General features: G+C 33.7%; 2 protein-coding genes across 3 annotated transcripts in view; one reads left to right on the top strand and one right to left on the bottom strand.

Moving 5' to 3' along the window:
* The first annotated feature begins 2,706 nt into the window (after positions 1-2,706).
* The window catches only part of Dop1R2 (dopamine receptor 2), a 46,842-nt gene continuing 28,420 nt past the window's right edge, over positions 2,707-21,128 (top strand). For both annotated transcript variants that reach the window (XR_004840379.2, XM_035883821.2), the window contains exons 1-2: positions 2,707-3,067; positions 16,390-18,063. Coding sequence is in view for 1 of the 2 variants with exons in the window: in XM_035883821.2 (XP_035739714.1) it covers positions 16,805-18,063 (1,259 nt within the window). In the remaining variant the exon portion in view is untranslated. The remainder of the gene's footprint in view (positions 3,068-16,389; positions 18,064-21,128) is intronic.
* Positions 13,768-15,425, bottom strand: LOC118449365 (hemolymph lipopolysaccharide-binding protein-like). The gene is made up of 2 exons (XM_035883833.2): positions 14,898-15,425; positions 13,768-14,735 (listed from the first exon to the last, which is right to left on the bottom strand). The coding sequence occupies exons 1-2, from the start codon at positions 15,288-15,290 to the stop codon at positions 14,451-14,453; spliced, it is 678 nt and encodes a 225-aa protein (XP_035739726.2). The 5' UTR covers positions 15,291-15,425; the 3' UTR covers positions 13,768-14,450.

The following is a 21,128-nucleotide window of genomic DNA, read 5'->3' as shown; positions in this document are numbered from 1 at the left end:
AGACTTTCAGATGGACGTATTATCTGTGATCTAAAATGTTTAGAAAAGTTTGTTCGTTATCGATAAATATTTCAATGCTTTGGTTTCAAAAATTGACGAATAATTTTGATGAGTCAGCCGAAAGAAATGTAATAAACAAATCTTTTTCGACGAAGTCGTCGGTAAAAACAAATGAATCATGTTGTTTATCAATTATTTCGTGACTTCAGCGATAAGTATGGAGAAAATATGAACTACAAGCGTACCGTAAAGGAGAACTAAAAAGATTCTGAAAGTCGAAACAATTGAATTTATAAAATCTTGCGAATATTTTAAATTCAAACTATGTTAAGTACATCTGCAGTCATAAAGAGTTCTTTCTACAAGCTTCTTGTGAATTTTTCTAAGAAATTATTTCATTTCTATTAACTTAAACAAGCAATATTAATATTCAAATATTAATTTAATTCTATTTTATATTTAATACGTGTTCCGACCTATGAAATGTTTAAATAATTTTAATATAATCGAAAATATGATTTATTTAAGTTTATCTGTTTGAAAAGCGAATGCTCCGACGTTTATATTCGTCGGAATAAAAGAAGAAACTAACATGGAAGTCACTCGACTATTTATTTTTGTTCATATTGCTTACAGTCAACGATCTCGAGTTTGAAATTTAAATGTTAAATTAAAGAAAGAATAAGAAGGACGGAAGGAAAGGAGCAAGCTTGCAAAAGGGATATAGGGATAGCGCTGGCGCGTGGGTGCGCGCGGGCGCGTTTATAGAGATAGGAAGGTGGAAAGAGGACGCAAGCGCAAATCGGAGGCAAACACGAAGCTTTAGAGTCACGCGGCGGCCGCAGTCGGTCCTCTCAAACCGCGAAATACATTCCGGCTCCCTCGAGGAAGAACATCCTGGGGGTGGGTTAATTCGCGTTTTCGTAACGTCTCGTGTATGGTGTTTCGTGATCGGTTATATTTTATTTTCTCACAAATTTCTAAACCAATCCTTATTTTCTCCTTTCCTACTGATCGTATATCATGACATTTTTAATGGAAATTTGACGAATGAAACACGTATAAGTACGAATAAAATACTAAAGAGAAAAATTATTATAATAAATTATAAAGACGAAGAAGAAAATTTTTTAAAGTGTTTCAATTTAAACGAATTGGAAAGAACGCGTTTACACGATGTTACGTTCAACGTGTCTTATTCGAAATATTCCTGTTAAGAAAAAATGCTTTTCATGGCTTCTCATAAAGTTCGAACATCGTCTTTGTTCTCGAATAGTTGTATACGATGAACATGCAGTTATCATTAGCGTGAATTCCCGCTTAATATGATTCATACAACGTTGAGAGTTAGGTATAGTTATAGATTGAAACACGTGGAATAGTCAATGGAATAGCGTCAAGTAATCAAAAGAGATTAACAGAAAGAAAAACAAGTTGTCAATAAAATTGCAAAGTCTCTTTGAAGATTTCGTATTATTGATAATGTGTAGGCGCGCGCACGCCCGCGATCTTCAGTAATAATTTGATCGTCGAGCAAAAAAAAAAAAAATAACAAAATTAAATCTAGTGGTAACAATTCGTGGAAAAATTTGCTCGATATTTTCGTGGAATGCTAAACGTCCGGACGTCCTCTTTACCAAGTTGGAAAGGGGCTTGTCAGTCCTCGTAAAGAGTAATTAAGAAATTTTTTTATAACGTGTTCATAATGTGAACGTGCATTCAACGATTTAATCTAACGATGAAAACTTTGAATTTTTGATCTTTATATCTTGATGATAATATTATCGTACAATTTTTCGAACGGCTCTCGTTTCCGTCGCTCTTTCGTTAATTGCAGAAAAATGGCCGTATGGCACCGCAATTCGAATTTCAAATTCACTCGTATATTTTTCTCACTCTTTGCTTGCGTATGGTTTTCTGTTCGTATTTAGCAAATTTCGCATATATTATATATATATATATATATATATATATATATATGTGCGTGTGTGTATTTGCTTTATATTTACATAATATCGATCGAAAGAATATTTTTAATAATACAATATAAAAATGTTAGTCAATTTAGCATGAAAAAAAAAAAATTAAACTTCTTTAAACTTCCAAGTATTTCCTTAAAGATCCAACATTTGAAAATATCTTGAAGGAATTATAGAACGAAACGACGAAAATATTTTTTGTGTCCGACTTGACGGTGTATCGTGCTTCTCTGTGTTGTTCAGGGAGAGGATGCGACTTTAGATCGGGCGAGTGTAAGAAGAAAGAAAAACGGTGGAAAAAAACGAGAAAGGAAAGAAAGAAGAAAAAGTGGAGGAGGAGGAGGAGGAGGAGGAGGAGAAGGAGGAAGAGGTGGAGGAGGAAGAGGTGGAGGAGGAAGAAATTAGAAAATGCGAACGAGTTAGGAATTCGATCGATTATCGTTCGGTTCAATTCGTGATTTTTTAAGAAAAAATTTTTAAAGTACTCGAGACTTGACTCGCATATTTGTATGAGTCACGAGTATATATGTATACGTATATATACAGATATACTACGTTTGCAATCTGTCTATATGTATATATATATATATATATATATATATATATATATATACACATATATATACCTATATAGAATTTATATAGTTTTTATCGAGATTTCTCGCATATAGGGAGAATCAAAGATTTAATTTTGCATTTTCCTTTTCTTTTTCCTTAATTACGGAAATTATTCTTTTGAATATTATCGTTATCATGGGGGAAAATACGCTCACATAGATGTAGATCTACGTGTTAATTAGGGTAATCCAAAATAGGAAAATGCACATGCGTCCGTTCTTACGGAGAAAAAAATCTTCGCTTCTTAGTCCGAAATTTATTCGGTGTGGAGCAATTAAATTGAACGGTATTATCTTCTCGTTTAATCGTGCATCTCTAATTAAGCTTTTGAGCGCACGCGCACGTATGTATACTCGTTGAGAAAGAAATCCTCTCTATTAAAAATTACGAAAACCCGGCGAAAAATTTTCTAACATCGTCAACGTCGACAACACTTTCGGCCTTCGACGCAACGATTCTGACAAATTTCGGTGAGTTTCTATTACTGATTTTTTTTTTCCTTTTTTTTTTCTTCTTTCTTTTTTCAAATACTTTTTCACATTACTTTTTTTCTTTTCTTTTTTTTTTTACTCGCGATCTCTCCTTTCTTTTAACTACTTGCAATTACGATATTCGTGTTAATTAAAGCAAATTAATGGACTTGATATTTATGGGAGATATCGAAAACAAGATATATTATATATATAATTATTATATTTACATATAGTAACAATAAATATGCGAAGGATTTGCGTGAGATACGACCGGATCGTATCTCGCTCCCCTTGGTATTTAGAAATGAAAAAATACTTCGCATTCGATTCATTCTAATGTCGAAGTGGAAGCCGACTAGGTTCATATGTGCAAATAATTTTTTAATAAAATCTTTACTTTAAAATCGCTCCCATCCCATTACACGTCTCTCTAGATATCGCGTTCGCAATATATACATATGTAGGTATGTATATATATAAAGATAGATAGGAAGGTATATAAGCTATTTCATCGATGACTTTGACCCAGTAACGCTGCGACTTCCGATTCATTTGAAATTAATTTATAAAATTCGAAATATTTTCTATCGTAAAGGAAAATATCCTTGAAATCATTGAATCCATTTGCAAAGAAAAATAATAGAAAAGAGAAATACATTTTTCAAAGCTATATGTGATATATAAGTAATATAGAAATTTTTAATTGAATTTTTGAAAGATTTTTTATGACTAATATTTGGCAAATTCCAATATTACTTATTGGCTTAGTTAATACTTTGAAAGTATTTTTTTCGATAATTGATTACATTGATTAAGCAAATAAAGTGTCACGTCAGAGATAGGTCAAAATTATAAAGGAAAGATAGTATTGTCATGCCAGCGATGATTTCATAGTGCAAAGGTTTAGAATATTTCGAAGAGATTGATATTTTTCGAATATCCTTGAAAAGCAAAATGTTCTAGATTTTTCGCTGCAGGATCATTCAAGCAAGTAGAAATAATGGGAGGATAGAACAAAGTGTATTTTCGTGGCTCCATTAGAGAGAAGATCAGTAAGATATCGTGGGACTCGCGCCAATCAGGATAAAAGAGCTTTAAGTATAGTAGGTGCACATTTCTCTTCTTTTTTTCTTCCACTTCTTATCTTTTCTCTTCGTTTCGAATTTCAACCGAATGACTTTGCTAACGTAGATACTCGTTCTGTTATTCTCACCAGATAAATTAACTTAGTAGTTATTCCAGAAAAAAATTCCTAATGATTTAATAATTTGCATTTGATTTTAATTCTTCTATTTTCCATTCACATCGGTATATATCTATCATGTAGATATATGTATATACATATGTCGGAGCTAGAAAGTCTGTTTATGACGATGAAAAAAGAAGATAGAATCGATGAGCCTGGGTAAGCGAGACCACCGGTGACCGAGGATTATCGAGACTCGGATTATATGGATGATCGAAAGGAGTCCTAACGAATAAGGGGCGAGCGGGCTTTCGTCCAACTATACGATAAGCTTTCTCGGTCATATTCTATTGAATCGTAGCAAGTTAATTCGTCTTTTCTCAAGTAACTCTCGTTCTCTCTAAGATCTAACGAACGAAGAGAATCAATGAGATCGATCCGATAATGCAGCAACGAAATTAATAAAGAAAAAATAAAAAGGAAGAAAAAAAAAAGAAAAAAAATTGTCAAATTCTATTCTTTAGAAAATAATTCGATCTTATGAATATTTTATTACGATTTAACTTTAATTTTTTTTTCAATCTTTCACTCTTCACGAGATCATTATAATATCTATCTTATTATTAATTAACATTTTACAAAAGGGATGAGAAAAGGCACAAAAAATAAAACACGTTTCAAATTCACGAGTACATTTTTAGAGAGAGAGAGATAGAGAGAGAGAGAGAGAGAGAGAGAGAGAGAGAGAGAGAGAGAGAGAAGGAAAGAGAGAGAGAAAGAAAGAGAGAGAGAGAGAGAGAGAGAGTGAGTGAGTCTTTGCCATTTAAAAATCAATAAAATCTCCGTAGTAGACCCGACGAGTCAGAGCGTTATTAAAACTCACGAACTCTTTACGTTCGTTCGAATCGATTTCTTCACAAGGTAAATTTTTATACAGAGCAAGAGGATATTTCCGTATCCGATTTCAAAAGTTTGAAATAGAAACGATAGAAGTTTTAAATATTTCATAGTGGAGAAAGAGTGGGATAGAAATATGGGGAGAATTGCTAAAATTATACCAATTAAAATATTTCATATCGCATTTCATATTTGATATTCTCACTTATATGCGAGTTCATTTTATAAATTGATGTTTAATGTGTTCATATTTACTGTTACATATTTTGTATTTCAATCCTGATTAATTATGTCACTTGCATAGATATTTTAACAATTCTTATTTTTTACTTCATCACAGAAATGATTTCTTTGGATATTTATTATAAATTGATTGAAAATCATTAAACTTTCATTTTTGTAACGCACTAAAATTTTTAAATGAAACAAATTCTTATTTATCTCTATTTATCCGAGAAAAAGCCGAACATGAGTCATAACATGTATTTGGGCTAACTAAATCTTTCGACTAAATCTTATCTATCCTATCAAAATAAAAAATAAGTGAAAGTTGAATAAGTAAAGATAAAACAAACCACGGAATGATATATTTTACGTTTATTATTAATTACTGTAAAGAATTATTCATAAACAAAATATATATTATATCGTGTATAAACAAAGATATTTTATGGGGCTATATAACGATAATGTGTATATATCAACCAGACATACTTTTATTACTTCCATAAAGGAGCGTAACTAAAAAACAAAGATACCAAATTTATAACATTTGGTCAATTAATATGCACACTGCTTATAGATAGTCTCATAAAAACCTTTGCCTTATCTATATGATACCTTTAGGCTACTAATCACCGACGATGGCCAAATAATATCCCGTAAACATCATAAAAAAGAAAATATTTTTAATAATTCAATTTTATTAAATAATGTATTTCTTACTGATAAAATGTTAAAATATTTTATATGTCATGTATTCATTATTACATATTCATATTGAACGTTAAGAAAAAAATTGATATGATTTTGCAGACATTTGACAACACTCTTCTAAATTCTTCGCGTCTTAAAAATGCATCAGCAAATCGGCAATGAAGTATGTTCATGACGATCTACCGAAATATCTATCTAAATGAACGCGATTTCCCACTTTGCGAACAGAATTTGAACGCGATGAAGATCGATTTTCGAAGGAATCGTGGAAGGAACGAGAAACGAAGGAAAGAAACGAAGAAGAAAAAAGTCGAGTGTCAGGGACGATTTACATCCTTATTCGTGGCACAAGGAACGTCTTCGAGATTACCGCCCAATCCCATTTACCTTGCTTGATTTGTTCGGATATCGACGTTTCTTCGTATTTGAAATGCCGCATCATTCCGTGCTTACTTACGTTTGAACGTCATCGATCTTTGAAATATCCTTTTTTTTTTTTTCCCTTTATTAACACTTTTACGATCACTCGATAGCGTTATGCTCGTATAAAAATATGCACGATGCATATAAATTTTTAAGAGATTCTTATCGAAAGATTGATTGGTGATTGATAGTACTTCGTGTATTTGGATCTTGATCTATGATTTACCCGATGTCGGAACACAATGATCGTTTGACGATCCCTTATCCTATTTTTTCGAAACCTTATTATTTTGAATTTTTATTTCGTTTCTATTGTAAATGGAAAGTTTACCCCTTTTTTTAGCTCAATGATATCGTAAAAGGAGGGGTGGAACGATACGAGGGTAACTCTCTTTCTTATTGAAGATTTGTAAAAGGGAAAGACGATTATACTCTTATCGTATTTCCCCTTCTATACTTCTTCAAATCTTATCTTTCGAAATAAATACTCGGACGTGCATAGCACATATTCATTCTTGTTATGTCGTCCATACGAAGTACTTCAAAATTCGTCGATCGTCGATCTGCACATAACCTTACAATTTACGTTCCATTTACGTAGCATCGTGAGAGTGATTTTTATCCATTAAAATTTATACATTTCTATGTAATATTTAAAAAGTGTCTTCTTAATATTAAAATTTAATAAGTATACGGTTGTGATATAAAAGAGACAAATCAGCAATACCTTGAAGAATGGCTACATCGGTGGAGTGTAAACCAGTGCGAATTCCATCATTTAAGGCATTCAACATTACACAGTGGTTCGAGGAAGTTGAACAGGAATTTCTTTCGTCTGGCGTCACGAATGATTCTAGTAAATTTGGTTACATCGTTACTCATCTTTATTCAATATGTTTTCCGGTTCTTCAAAGAATCATAATGAACCCACCAGTTATTGGGAAATATGAAAAATTGAAAAAGGAAGTAATCATGCATTACACCCTGTTACACGATGACGATAACCTGAGACGACTTTATAGACGATACCAGAAAATTGTACGTGAGAACGAAGAATATATTTCACAGAATATTCCTGATTATAGGACTGAAAAATCCAGACCCTCTTGTTCTACGATGAATAACAAGAAGTTCTACGAGATTGAATTATGCAGAATGTTGAATTAGATGACAAGGACAACAATAATCTGATAACAGGAATCAGAGATGTACAACATCGTCTATGTAAAATATTTTATTAAAAAAATCTCTGTTACTATTCGTTGTTTATTATTATTATTATTATTAATTTTATATTTGTCAATCATGGAATGTTGAACAGTGAATGAATGAATGAACAATAAATAATGTATATAATATGTAAGATATAAATGTTAATTAATATATCTCTCTATTTTCGAGTTTCAAAATTATGTATCATTTTTTCTCTAGTTATAAAAATAATTACCAATTTATTTTGTACTTCCTTTATTTTTTTCTTTCTTTATTTCTTTTTTTTTTTGGCTCCTCTTACGAGTCACGTGTTGAAGTTATGGCGAACTGGCATCACGTCCACCGTAAAGCTTCTTTATAACACGCTTGGTCGTTCTAATATAGCGGAAACGATAAAGTTTCGATGATGACAAATAACATATGACATGATGCAGCGACAGTTATTAAAAATGCAGGCAACTGGTAGCGAGTAGAAAAATAAGAGACTTATCATTCTGTCGATTGGAAATATGTCACTAAAAATATTGCAAGTAATTTTTTTAGTATAAGATATCATAATTGACGTTCTCAATGATCTATCGATCGACATTTCAGTTATAAAAGGGAATAATTATTTTTTAATCAATTGTACAAAATTAAAAAATTGTTGAAAAATTATGAAATGTTTCATATAATTAAAGAATGTTTTTCTTTTTTTTCTTTTTTTTTTTTTAAATGGTAATTATGCTATTGGTTTGGCAATCATTTTTATCTTTGGTAAAAAATCTTTTTCAAAACACTAACAGTTTTCGCTTTTATTTAATTAATTGGCAATATCTCTTTCGATTCTGATAGAAAATAGTTATAAGAAAAAAAAAAACAATACTTAAAAATATACCAAATAAAACAGTATGGTGGATTACTATAAAATGGATTATGGAAAGGGAGTATAGTATCTCAAACTAGTATTTGTTTCTTTAAAATTGAACGTCAATTTTAGACATTTTTCGAAGTTGTAGAAAATAGTATTTGGAAACGGATCGTACAGACTTCTCCTCTGTTATCTATGAAATAATTGTATCGATAAAATCGAACGACTCGGAAAAACCCTTTGACTATCAAATTGACTCAGCTCTCTGTTTTTCCCCATCTTACTTTCTTTTCCCCTTTTGCCTTTTGTTCATCTGTATCTCTCTACTTGATACTTTATTTCATAGCCAAGTACCGAGCTACTTGTAAAAATTCAAGTTAGATTAAATTACTCGAGTGTACCGATAGTTATAAAAAAGTAATTCCATAAGAAATATATCTGAAATCGGTTCAAGCTACAGAAGGTCAACGTTCGAACAATTAGTTTGCGTGTGCCGGTATTGCGGGAGTTAAAAGCATTCTCTTATAGATTCGTGCATATAGAGTGCCAGTTGGTTGAGCAGTAACCCCGTTTAATATCCATCACGCCTAATCAGTTTGCAGTCGTTACCTACTATTTTATTTTTCTTACGCTTCCATTTCTTCGTAGTTAGATAAAATCGTAGTCGGAGGCACGAATAGGGTTTCGTTCAAAGAATACAAACGACGGTTTTATAACTTTGCCAATTCTTTCATGTATAATATATATCTATATATATATATATATATATATATATATAGACATATATTATATAGATACATATATTGCGGATATATACAAGGTGTTTTTTTTTCTTTCTTTCTTTCTTTCTTTCTTTCTTTCACGCGTTAAAAATATTCATCGATCGATATATAATCCAACGATCAGAAGAAAAGTCGAATGAGAAGTATTCGTAAGAGAAAAACCATTTTTACGGGAGTCTCGACCGACTACAAAACGGGTGGACGGTTAACGCGAGACGACTTCCGCCGTTTGCGCGATACCCGACACCAATCAGGCTCAATCTTTCAATTTGTCCATTCGGTAATCGACCTCCTCGATACGTCGGTCAACCGTCGCTTCAGGCTACGAACAGTTTCGCGATCGATACATAACGGATATGTTCTCGTGTAATTGACTTTTTTGTTTGTTTGTTTTTTTAAACTTTTATATATAGCAAATTGGAAGAGAATAGTGAAATCGAGTTCAACAATTATTTCATTGATGATTTATTTCTTTGGTAGATTCAATTAGATGTGCCATTTGTCGAGATTCAACCAAAATAAGTGAATTAATTGACTCATTTATCGCTCGAAAGAAAATTATTTACTTGACCTTGAACAAGAACGATCAGATTGAACAATCAGGTATTAAATATTACTCTCATATCAATCTATATTCTCATCTAAATAGGATAGGTGAATACAATTCAAATATATTGCTTTGGATCTTGGCTTTCGGTTATAAAAGGAAATAATTAATTATTTGATCAATTATACAAAATTAAAAAATTGTTGAAAATTTTTGAAATGTTTCATACAATTAGAGTACGTTCTTTTTTTTTTTTTTTTTTTTTTTTAATAGTAATTATGCTATTGGTTTGGCAATTATTTTTATCTTCGATAAAAAATATTTGTCAAAACAATAACAATTTTCGTTTTTATTTAATTAATTGTCAAACATATGAATAAATTCCGAACAAGAGATAGATTTTTAAATTTAAATATATTAAAATACAATATAAAAATATAAAATATAAAAATATTTCAATATATTGCATTGTTCTATATACTTTTTCTACAATTTACTATGAAATCTTGAAAACATGTAGCTATTCTCGTTTTTGATCTTTCGCGCACCGTACGAAAAGAGCTTATCGAGTGAAATTTATTTCGTTGAAAAGAAGAAACGAAAGCTCGAAAAGCGACATTCCATAGCATCCGTTAGAAAAGTCATTATACGCTTCAGCGAATAAGAACTTTGACCCCTCGGTTTGTTTCACTTCTCCACGGTTTCAGGCTCTTTTAGTGATGCTTTTCTACCATTCCTTTCTCGTCCTAGTTAGTTCCGTCCCTCAGTCTCGGCATAATCCAAACGTTGCGATCCACTGTCACATCCGAAAAGGGTGGCCGTCGAGGGACGCGATAAGCGGATTACGCGATCTTCAAGGGGATTTGTCCTTCACGGGAATACTTTTCTACGAACCGATAACGCATCCCTCGCATTTGTTTGTTCCTCAAAAAATCATGAGAGAGAGAGAGAGAGAGAGAGAGAGAGAGAGAAGAGGAAGCTTTAGATCGGTATTATATCGCGTTTTGCTCGAAAAGTACATTATTTTTTTGCATAGAAATCTTTTTTTTTTTTTTTGGTACATAAATTGATACTTAGAAGCACGTCGTCAAGCTTATAACTGGATAAATTTGTTAAAATAAATGAATTGACAATAAACAAACAGGCAAGAAATAATTGATAAGAATTAGTAATGAAAAAAGCATATGTAACTTTTATGTAATTATGCAATTGATGTATTAAACTTAATATATAGATTTATACAATTTGATTTTTTCTTCTTTTTTTTTTTTTTTTTTTTTTTATTTAAAGAAGAACACACAAATGTATAATTTGTCCAATGCCGTGCAAACCTGTGAAATTGGCAAATATTGAAAATGTTTTGTACAGTGACTTGCAGAAGACTTTTATAAATTGAATACGTTGATGATAGAGAGGACTATTTTTATATGTAGATAGACATACTTTTAAATTAGAATACTTTCCCATAATTGGTAACTTCCCTTTAGGTATTTCTCTAGGTGGTTGTTGTCTCCTTTTTACGTTCATGGCTTTCGCGAGAGAACCTTTCTTTTATTTCCAGTGAAACGGCGATCGAGCAGAAACAAAAGCATCGTCGTCCGCTAGAAACGTAAAAATTATTCTAGAAAGAGAAAATATCCGATAACGTGTAGTCGTCTCTCGGTCCGGTGCAGGACGCTATCCAAAAAGTAGAAGACGATAGTTTGCACGAACAATTTCACAAAAGCTTTTCCGCTCTTATTCGAAAGAAAGAGGAAGTGGAAGAGAAAGAGAGGAGAGAGAGAGAGAGAGGAGAGAAAGAGACAGAACGAATATATATCGGTGCTAACGTCAAAACGACACAAGTGGATGGAACGATTCCAAGTACGAAATTCGAACGCTAGAATGCTCGTAAATAGAAATAATAATTTATGCGAATACTACAGGATTAAGGCTATATATGTACATGTCACGTGAATTTTACGAAAATCGAAATATGACTTGTTCACGAAACCATTTTGAATTTATCATCGATTATTCGTGATAGTGTTTTATACTTTTGTTCTATTCGTTCATGTCACGTCTGCATAACTGAAATGAAAGACATTGAAAGAAAAAGAAAATAAAAAAAGAAAAAGAAAAAAAAAAAAAAAAAGAACAAGAAAAAAGTAAATCGACAGGCCTCCCTGTGTGCCCTTGACGTGTCCGAAACTCTTTGAAATCTCAAGGGTTCGATTTTGACTCGAAGGATATTTTGCGGGGTTGGCTCCTTCTCTTGAAAGTTTCAAGGATAGTCTCAAGAGAAATGGGGACGAAAGTTCAAAGACTGGATTTGTCGTTTTATTCCCTTTTATTTATTGGCATTTTTTCTTTTTTTTTTTATGTCCTGCGAGCTTTTTAAATCTATTCGAATTAATACGAATACAGGCGATATAATAAAATATGAGAAAACATGGTCATTTTAAGAATTCGAAAGTAATCAAATCGAGTCGAAATGTTTTAATATTATTGGCATCGATGAAAGGAAACAAAATAAAAGAACAAAAAGAAAGAGATAATTTTATATGATAATTTGTTTTTCTTCCAATTAACAAATTGATAGATCAATTTACGTCTTTTCTTTTTATCTTGGTTATCGATCGTAAGTCGCAGAGATGGAAGTTCAATGATGACGTATTGCGTTAAACGGATATGCGCGCGAAGAAATAGATAACAAGAGGGGTCGAAGGGTCGCCGACGATGACGATTATGACGATGCCGATAATGAAGATAGGTCTCGCAAATAACTGTTGTCGTCCTTGCTTCCAAAGCCACGTTAATGACTATAAATAAAACTCGGTGTTCGCGCGTTCGAGGTCATTCTTTTGCAGTCAAAGGGTTAAACGGCATTCGGGTTTTCACGCGATATTCTTAACAAAACATGAAACAGGATAAAATCATGTCGTCGAGAATAAAATAGAGGACTTGCCATTATAACGAAATTACAGCTCGAGTAATAACTTTTGAAATGGAGCATGATGCAATACCGTTTCTCTATTTCACTCTCTATTTTAAGGTAGTCGCTTGATTACTATTGCTTCTATACGTCCAGCAATTATCCTTGTTTTACTTTTCTGATCAAATTTACACCTCGTATTTCGCCTAACCAGCGAATTTTCTTTCGCGTTCGACCAAGTGCCTAACGACTAGGACGAGAAAAGTGGCACACAAAGTAGATATCGATTACAGCGTTAACTCAACAACTATTTTTATCCCGAGTGTTTTTCGCCATACCTATACGATAAAACTCGATATTGTTCTTTCTTTCGTTTAGCTATGAACTCGATCTGAGATCATTGGCCATTTAAAATACACTCTTGTTTAATAATCGATAATCCAACGTGACTTGGATTTTTTTTTCTTCTAATTCCAAGATATATCTAATATATAGACAATATGAAAAGTGCTGATGGTGGATAGAGAAGAGAAGTTGCAGAAGATGATAAGGAAAAATTGAATGAAATATGAGACAAAATTTCGAAGAAAAGAGGACGAAAGAAGTATAATTCAGGAAATAGTATAGTGAGGGCGAAATGGTATGACGGCCAAGTTCATTCTTCCGCGAGTTTCACAGAAACGGCGTGAAATAATTGCTAGAGAGCAAAATTGGCTGGCTTCCAAACGATTTCCAACCAGCTACTATCTCCACGAACCGCAATTCATAAAGGTTTTGGAATTCGTTTGTATTCACCGTTGTTGCCGGTAGTTATTACAAATTATTCTTTAACTTTCGTGAAAAGAAGAAAAACAAAAAAAAAAAAAAGAAAAAAGGAAGAAAAACTATTTTGGAAAATCTATTGACGACAAAAATTAGCTCGAAAACAAAAAAAAAAACAAAAATTAGCAAAAGATTTAAAGGCTATATATAGGATTATATGATCATATTATATCGATACGTGAAACAAAATGTTTCATAATATTTCTTATCTACATATAACAGTTCATTCTTTTGTAAGAATACTATCGATATAACTTGTTTCAATTGCTTTTTCGTACGAGGAAAATAAGAATTCCTCTTTTTCAAATATAACGCTTAAGGTGCACTATTCCTTACAATCCAAGAAACGTTTCGACAATGGAATCGAATAATCGAAGAGCCGAAGGAAATTGATACGAATTTCAATACGTTTCGTGATCGAAGCTCGCGAAAGGTCATGATACTATAGACAAAAGCTTTTCAAACGCTTTTCGAATTCATATAAAATTCAAAGGAAATAAAGAAATATAAGGTATTTTTAAAGTACCAACCTTACTTAGATTCAGGAAACAAAATTTGTAGATACTGCCAAATATTTCGAAAGTTAAGATACAAAAATTCTATTGGTATTATATTGCAAGAATAAATTTCTATTTATATTCAAATCTATGAAATTAAGTTGCCCTTCGAACAGAAATAAAAATGAAATTTTCATCCATTAGATGATAAGATATATGTATTCTTTTTTCACAAATATAAATATAATATTCAAGAAGAATAAAATCAGAGCGCTAATTAATTTAGGTTATTCTTAATTAATATAAGATACTGATCATATATCAGGAATTTCACAAAAAAATGCAAAAGGAAGGTCGCAGGCTACGTCATCGAGTTTACCATCTTCTAACAGGGCTCCACAATTTTGTACGCCATTTGTATTATCAGGTTGACCTCCCCATCTGTCAGTCCAGGCATTGTAACCACTTTTTGCCAAGGAATCACCTTGTATCGTCACCCAGTCATCTTCAGTATAGAGATCATGAATTCCCAACAAGATTATATTGTTATTAGTAGCACCCTTGATAGGACCGGATTGGTTAAATAAATTCAAAAGTATCTGGAATCGAGAAACGAACGAATGAAGGAAGAATAATTAAAAATCCTTCTTTGCCTTATCTAACACTTTTCAATCGATCGTCCTTCAAATTGTGTAAAAACGATAATAAATCTTGTTCTTGAAGCATTTATCAAAGAAAGTTAATTAATCATTCATACTAACATTAGCTTCAGCAATGGAATTGATAATAGCCAAGTGACCACCCTCCTCAATGCAGATTTTTCTCGCCTCGTTCCAAGTCTTTGCTCTCGTATGTAATTTGTGTGAACCAATTCCAGGAAAATAATAATAATCGTCTCGCATAAGTTTATTCCCAACAAAATTGCATTTCCAAATCGTACCGTGAATTATCGGAAGATAGATCGGGTTGTTGTTAATTTGTGTCGAGGATGTTATATTTCTCAAGCATGGACAATACAATTCCGTTTTGTTATCCCTTAGATGATTTAACGATGTTAAAATCGTGTTATCTGAAATGTTCTGTTCCAATGGATGTGACCATACTACGAAAATGATACAGAAGCTGATATACGTGAAAAGTAATAATTCCGACATTGTTCTTGAACACTTTTCTAAATTTAGTCTTAATATTAAATTTTCGAGAATATAACTTTTTTCGATCGTCTTCGCTTTAAATCCGGAATAACATACTCATCGATCCGAGGCAACGGAACAACTAAACAGTCTTTATATTTTTCTCGACCTTATGAGAAGAGGCCAAATCATTTTGTGCTGGTTTAACGAGTGATGCCTTCTTCGACATTGTCAAAGGAATCCAACACATTGACAGGAATGATTAACTTATGTATTAAAGATGCGGATTGAACAATTCATTTCCCACAACTGTATCTCTCTCTCTTTCTTTCTCTCTCTCTCTCTCTCTCTCTCTCTCTCTCTCTCTCTCTCTCTCTCCCTCTTTCTCTCTATTATTCTCTTAAATTAATTTCGACTTTATTATGAATATAAAAAAATGTAAAATAACGAAAAATTAAATGAATACAAAAATATATTCAACAAAAATAACGATAAATGTTTCTCTACTGTTATCTATTTTTTTACGAATGTGAAGTAGTTTTGTCAGTGGTGCTCAAAATCATTTTCTAGACTCGTTGCATATAGTTTAGGAAAAGGGAATTTCTAGGGATATGCGAGAGAATATATACAACACTTGATGCTTGGGAAGCCCCTAACCATTGGCATCGTCAGGTTGCGCGAGGATACATGGCTTCGGGGTCGAATGTGCTTTGATCAAGTACCGGTAAACATTCGCCTGGGTCACGGATGAGAGCCCGTTCGGTCAGCCCAATGTTCGATCCTCGAGGCTCGGTTCGGAATGGATCGGCTTGTTTCGTCTCTTCTCTTCATGAAATCCCTTACACCGTCGAAACTTTGTCGAAACGCCTTCTACTATGGAATATAGACAAGTTGTTCCTATCCTTGATCAATTGATATATTTCACCCAAATATGTGTGTATGTGTGTGTGTGTATGTATACACTTATATATCACAATTTGGCCGAGAAATTCATTTAAATATTCGAATTAAATAATATAATTTTCGTTATTATCAAATATAAGGAGAGTTCGTCGAGACATAAATGTAGTCGATTGTTATCGGATTTCAAGACTAACAGCGGTGTTATCGCTTGTTCCAGACCGAGAGAGAAAGAAAGAGAGAAAGAGAGAAAGAGAGAGAAAGAGAGAGAAAGAGAGAGAGAAAGAGAGAGAGAAAGAGAGAGAGAGAGCGAGAGAGAGAGAGAGAGAGAGAGAGGAGGCATCGATGGAACACACTCTCGTAGAGCAAATAACGATTGCTTTGATCCTTAGTCCGAAAGTTAAACGGCAGGCTATCGTCGAGTATTCATTCTCGATCTTACAAGGAAGATAAAGGAAGCGGAAAGGATTCTAAGCATATTTCGTCAAAGATGAGAAAGCGGACGACAAGATCGATAAGAAGAGGGAAGAAAGTAAGGACGGCAATTCCGACGACCTGACGCTTGTAGCCGAGACGCTCGACGAAGGCTGACGGATCTGGAGGAGAATCAGGGGGAAGCCGTGGAGGAACGAAAGATGAATGAGAGCGAGATTTATCTGCTCGAGTGGGAAGAAGAGGCAGAAGCTAGGGAACCTAGCGGTGAACTCAACAGAAGTTTTTACAATGCTAGCCGTGGAAATCGTAGCTACGAAGATTTCTGGGAATTAGCAAGCGATCGTGCTGGACTAGCAGTGGTTCTTTTTCTCTTCTCCGTGGCAACAGTTTTTGGTAATAGCCTGGTAATCCTTGCTGTCATCAGAGAAAGATATCTTCACACGGCGACCAATTATTTCGTTACGTCGTTGGCCTTTGCCGATTGCCTCGTAGGCCTGGTCGTCATGCCGTTCAGCGCGATTTATGAAGTTCTCGAGAATCGATGGCTTTTTACGACCGACTGGTGCGACGTTTGGCGTTCCCTCGACGTACTCTTCTCGACGGCCTCGATCTTGAACCTCTGCGTGATCAGTTTGGATCGTTACTGGGCCATCACCGATCCGTTTACCTATCCAATGAGGATGAGTAGAAAACGTGCGGCGATATTGATCGCGATCGTTTGGATTTGTTCAAGCGCGATATCTTTTCCAGCGATAGCTTGGTGGAGAGCAGTCAGAACGGAGGAAGTGCCGGAGGACAAGTGTCCCTTCACTGAACATCTCGGTTACTTGATATTCTCCTCCACGATTAGCTTTTATTTACCGCTCTTCGTTATGGTCTTCACCTATTATAGGATCTATCGAGCCGCGGTGATACAAACGAGGAGTCTCAAGTTGGGTACGAAACAAGTGATGATGGCCTCCGGCGAGCTCGAACTTACTCTTAGGATACATCGTGGTGGTGGTGGCGGCAGTGGTGGTGGTGGTGGTGGTGGTGGTGGTGTTAGCACTGGTGGAGCAAATACGAATGTGGACCCGAGGCATCTCTTTCGTACGGCCTCGAGCACGCCAGAAGATCTACAAGATCTCGAGGAACCTCTTACGGCCCTTCACAATAATGGATTAACTAGAGTACCTTCCACGAGGATCAACAACAAACAACATCTCGGCAAAAACTTTTCCTTGTCGCGCAAACTCGCTAAATTTGCGAAGGAAAAGAAAGCCGCAAAGACTCTTGGCATCGTCATGGGAGTCTTTATCGTTTGCTGGTTACCCTTCTTCGTGGTGAATCTATGGTCGGGTTTCTGCGCCAGGTGTATCTGGCAAGAGGAGATTGTTTCTGCTGCCGTCACGTGGCTCGGTTGGATCAACAGCGGCATGAACCCAGTTATATACGCTTGCTGGAGCAGGGATTTTCGGAGGTAAGTCGTTCGATGCTCGCGGCGAATCCCTTCCCATTCTTTGAATCATCGTTCTTTCTAAACTCGCTTTACCAAGACCTCATTACGCTCCCGGCGTTGTCCTTTTCAAGATTATTTCTTTGAAAGCTGCGCAACCCTCACATAATCGTTTTTACCTTCTCCTTATTCGCATAGAATTTGGATATCCCGTAGAAGCGAGTTACGTTTTACGACTTAATTTTATCTTTTAAGAGATTATCCTTGAATGATTCAGATACGACTTTGGAACTCTATCAATTGTACGTGTTATCCCTATGACTCCTTTTGTCACTAACTTTGATACCTACCGTTATTTTCGACACCTCGAATAATAATAATAATACTCTTGACTATTCATTGCAATTTCATGTGCACAATTTCGAATTAATGAATTTGAAAATTATCTATTATAAATTTTAGAGATTCATAGATCTGAATTATTTCTTGATAAATTTTCCCTCGAATTTTTATCAAAGAACTAACTTTTGACAAACATCGACATACGTTTCTTCAAAATTTGTCTTTGCATTCCAATTTAATTTTCAGCTTCATATTATTGATGTTATATGTATAACATAACACGCGACAATGCTTTCAAGTGGATAAAGTGTACGCGATTAGAATGTAGATACTTATTAATTACGAGGGTGTCGTGATACGCAAGTCCCTCAAGGGTTCTATTAAACCTTCACTCTCTAAGAGTAACGTTGTAATTTTAGCCTGTGCTTGTACGTACAAGCTGCCGATTAATTTTCTTCCAGTAAATAAAGCGACAAGCTTTGAACTACAGCTACTGAAATCGATACCACTTTTCTTTCCACGAATTTTAAAACTTATAAATTTATCGTCATAATGATTAAAAAAAAAAAGAAAAATGTTTTAATTAATTATTAATTAATCATTCGCAACAATAAAATCGTTAAAAGACAGAAGATAACAATGTCTATTAATTAAAATTTTCTAAAAATTTTCTTTATTTGTCGAGAAAAAAGACAGAGAGAGAGAGAAAGAAAAAATGGAGCAACAATCACGTCTCGTCGAACGCTGACAGCTTTTCTCGCGACAAGAGAAGAAAAGAAATGTCGACTATCTAATACGGCTTTGTGAAAAATGACGATGTGTCCAACGATAAATAATAGCGATCCTGGTTCTGTAAACGAAAAAAAAAAAAAAAAGGTCAAAAAAGGCCTGTGAAGAAGAGTGACGAGGCGACCACTGTAACGGACGCTATTCAACTGCAGACATATAAATCTACGATTAAAAGAGAATTTTTATTATTCTTCGACTACTCTATTTTTGAGAGAACGAATTAAAGAAGATATATTATTTCCCTTTCCTCGTTTCTCACATAGATTCTTTTTCATTTTGAAAGATTAAACCGTGACTTATGTGTATTGGTCGATCGATCGATATATTCGAAGATATAAGGCGAAACCTTGTAAAAAATGTAAATTTTCTCTCTGCATTGACTTAAAGTACATGTCAGTTGAAAAAGCGAGGAACGCATTTGCCACGATAAAGGAAGAAAATCGATTTTAAGGCGAAACCCATGCATCGTGAGCGAAACCCGTGAAAGGGCTCCATCCTCGGCCACCTTGGTAGGTAGCACTTTATTTTTAGAAGCTCATGAAAGCAACGGAAAAAGTTTTTATTTGTCGACTTTAGATACTCCGTTACTTTGCAAGACTTCCGTCCCGAGATTTAAGCATCAGTCATGAAAAAAAAAAAAAAAAAAAAAAAAAAAAAAAAAGGAATAGGATAAAATGGTCCCGATCAAAAGAAAATTCAATATTATCAGATCGACGTCTATTTCAAGCTACTCGAATATATTCGAAAGGGAAAAAAACGTGAGACGAATATAGAAGGTGATTCCAACCCCCTCATTCCCTTTATTTACATTGAGAAAGGAACATGTATATGTAGAGAAAAAAATCATTTGAGATAAGCCACACTGCAGCTTTTTACAAGCTTAACAAAAATTCTTTTATAAATGTAGGATGTTTGTTTGTCTACATATGTATATGTACATACGCACACACACACACACACACACACACACACACACAAACACGCATATACACGCACACGTTATTTACGGCATTTTAGATTATCCTTTAAGGACATGTATGTGTGTACTCACATACATAATTTTCAAACAACCAAAACAATCCCCTTATGTTAAAATTATATCTCATTTATTTTTTATGATATACTCATATTCTCGCGAAAAAAAAAGTTGCTAATTTTTTTTCTCTCTCTCTCTCTCTCGATTTATAAAGCCAAGTCTCTTTCGAGCATTTACGTGGGAAAATATAAACAGACGAGGGTGAGTTTTTTTATTTAATCCTACGGGGAAAGTTTTGTCGGAACACATACCATTAAGATGATAGAAAACGAAATAAGATGACTGGCATTGAATAATATGATATATACTAACAGCTTGACTTTATGCAGTAAGGCGAATATGTCAGATGGCTCGTGTATATTCTATAAATTTTATCTAAAGCAAAACTTTTCCGGAAAAGGAAAAAGAAGATTAAGCAGCAAAAGACTAAGAAGAAAATAAAAAGACAAGATAAGATAAGAAGAAGAAGAAGAAGAAGAAGAAAGAAAAATGTTTAACATTTACATTTCTATGTTGGTGGAAAATATAATACATAGACTAATCGATCTTCCAAACTTTAAGTTTAATTTAAGTCCTGTAAGTTTAATTTAAGTCCTGTAAGTTTAATTTAAGCAAAAAAATTTTGAAGATTAAAAAACGACAAATAGAAAAAGGAAAATTTTAAACGTAGCGAAAAAATATATTATAAAATTTGCGTTCGATTGTTCCTGATTATTCATATCAACAAATTTTTGAAGATATTATAGTTTTTAATTATTTGAAAGTAAACAGACATTTTAAATATAAAATAGACAGAGAAAAAGAGAATTTCATATTTCTTTAAGTTAGAAGTTGGACTGACGGAAAGCGAAAACTTTTTTTCAAATTACGCCGTACAAGTAGCACATACACGGTCATATAATGCACTTTATATGAAAGAGAC

Source organism: Vespa mandarinia, chromosome 19, assembly GCF_050613455.1.
Source record: "Vespa mandarinia isolate Hongniang chromosome 19, ASM5061345v1, whole genome shotgun sequence".
Classification (NCBI taxonomy): domain Eukaryota; kingdom Metazoa; phylum Arthropoda; class Insecta; order Hymenoptera; family Vespidae; genus Vespa; species Vespa mandarinia.
This window is presented reverse-complemented; position numbering and strand designations above follow the sequence as displayed.

Bases quoted from the DNA above. Each gene is read 5' to 3' on its own strand.
- LOC118449365 (XM_035883833.2), bottom strand. From the start codon at position 15,290: ATGTCGGAATTATTACTTTTCACGTATATCAGCTTCTGTATCATTTTC. The intron at 14,736-14,897 runs GTTAGTATGAAT...TCTCGATTCCAG, and splicing joins ATTCCATTGCTGAAGCTAAT to ATACTTTTGAATTTATTTAA.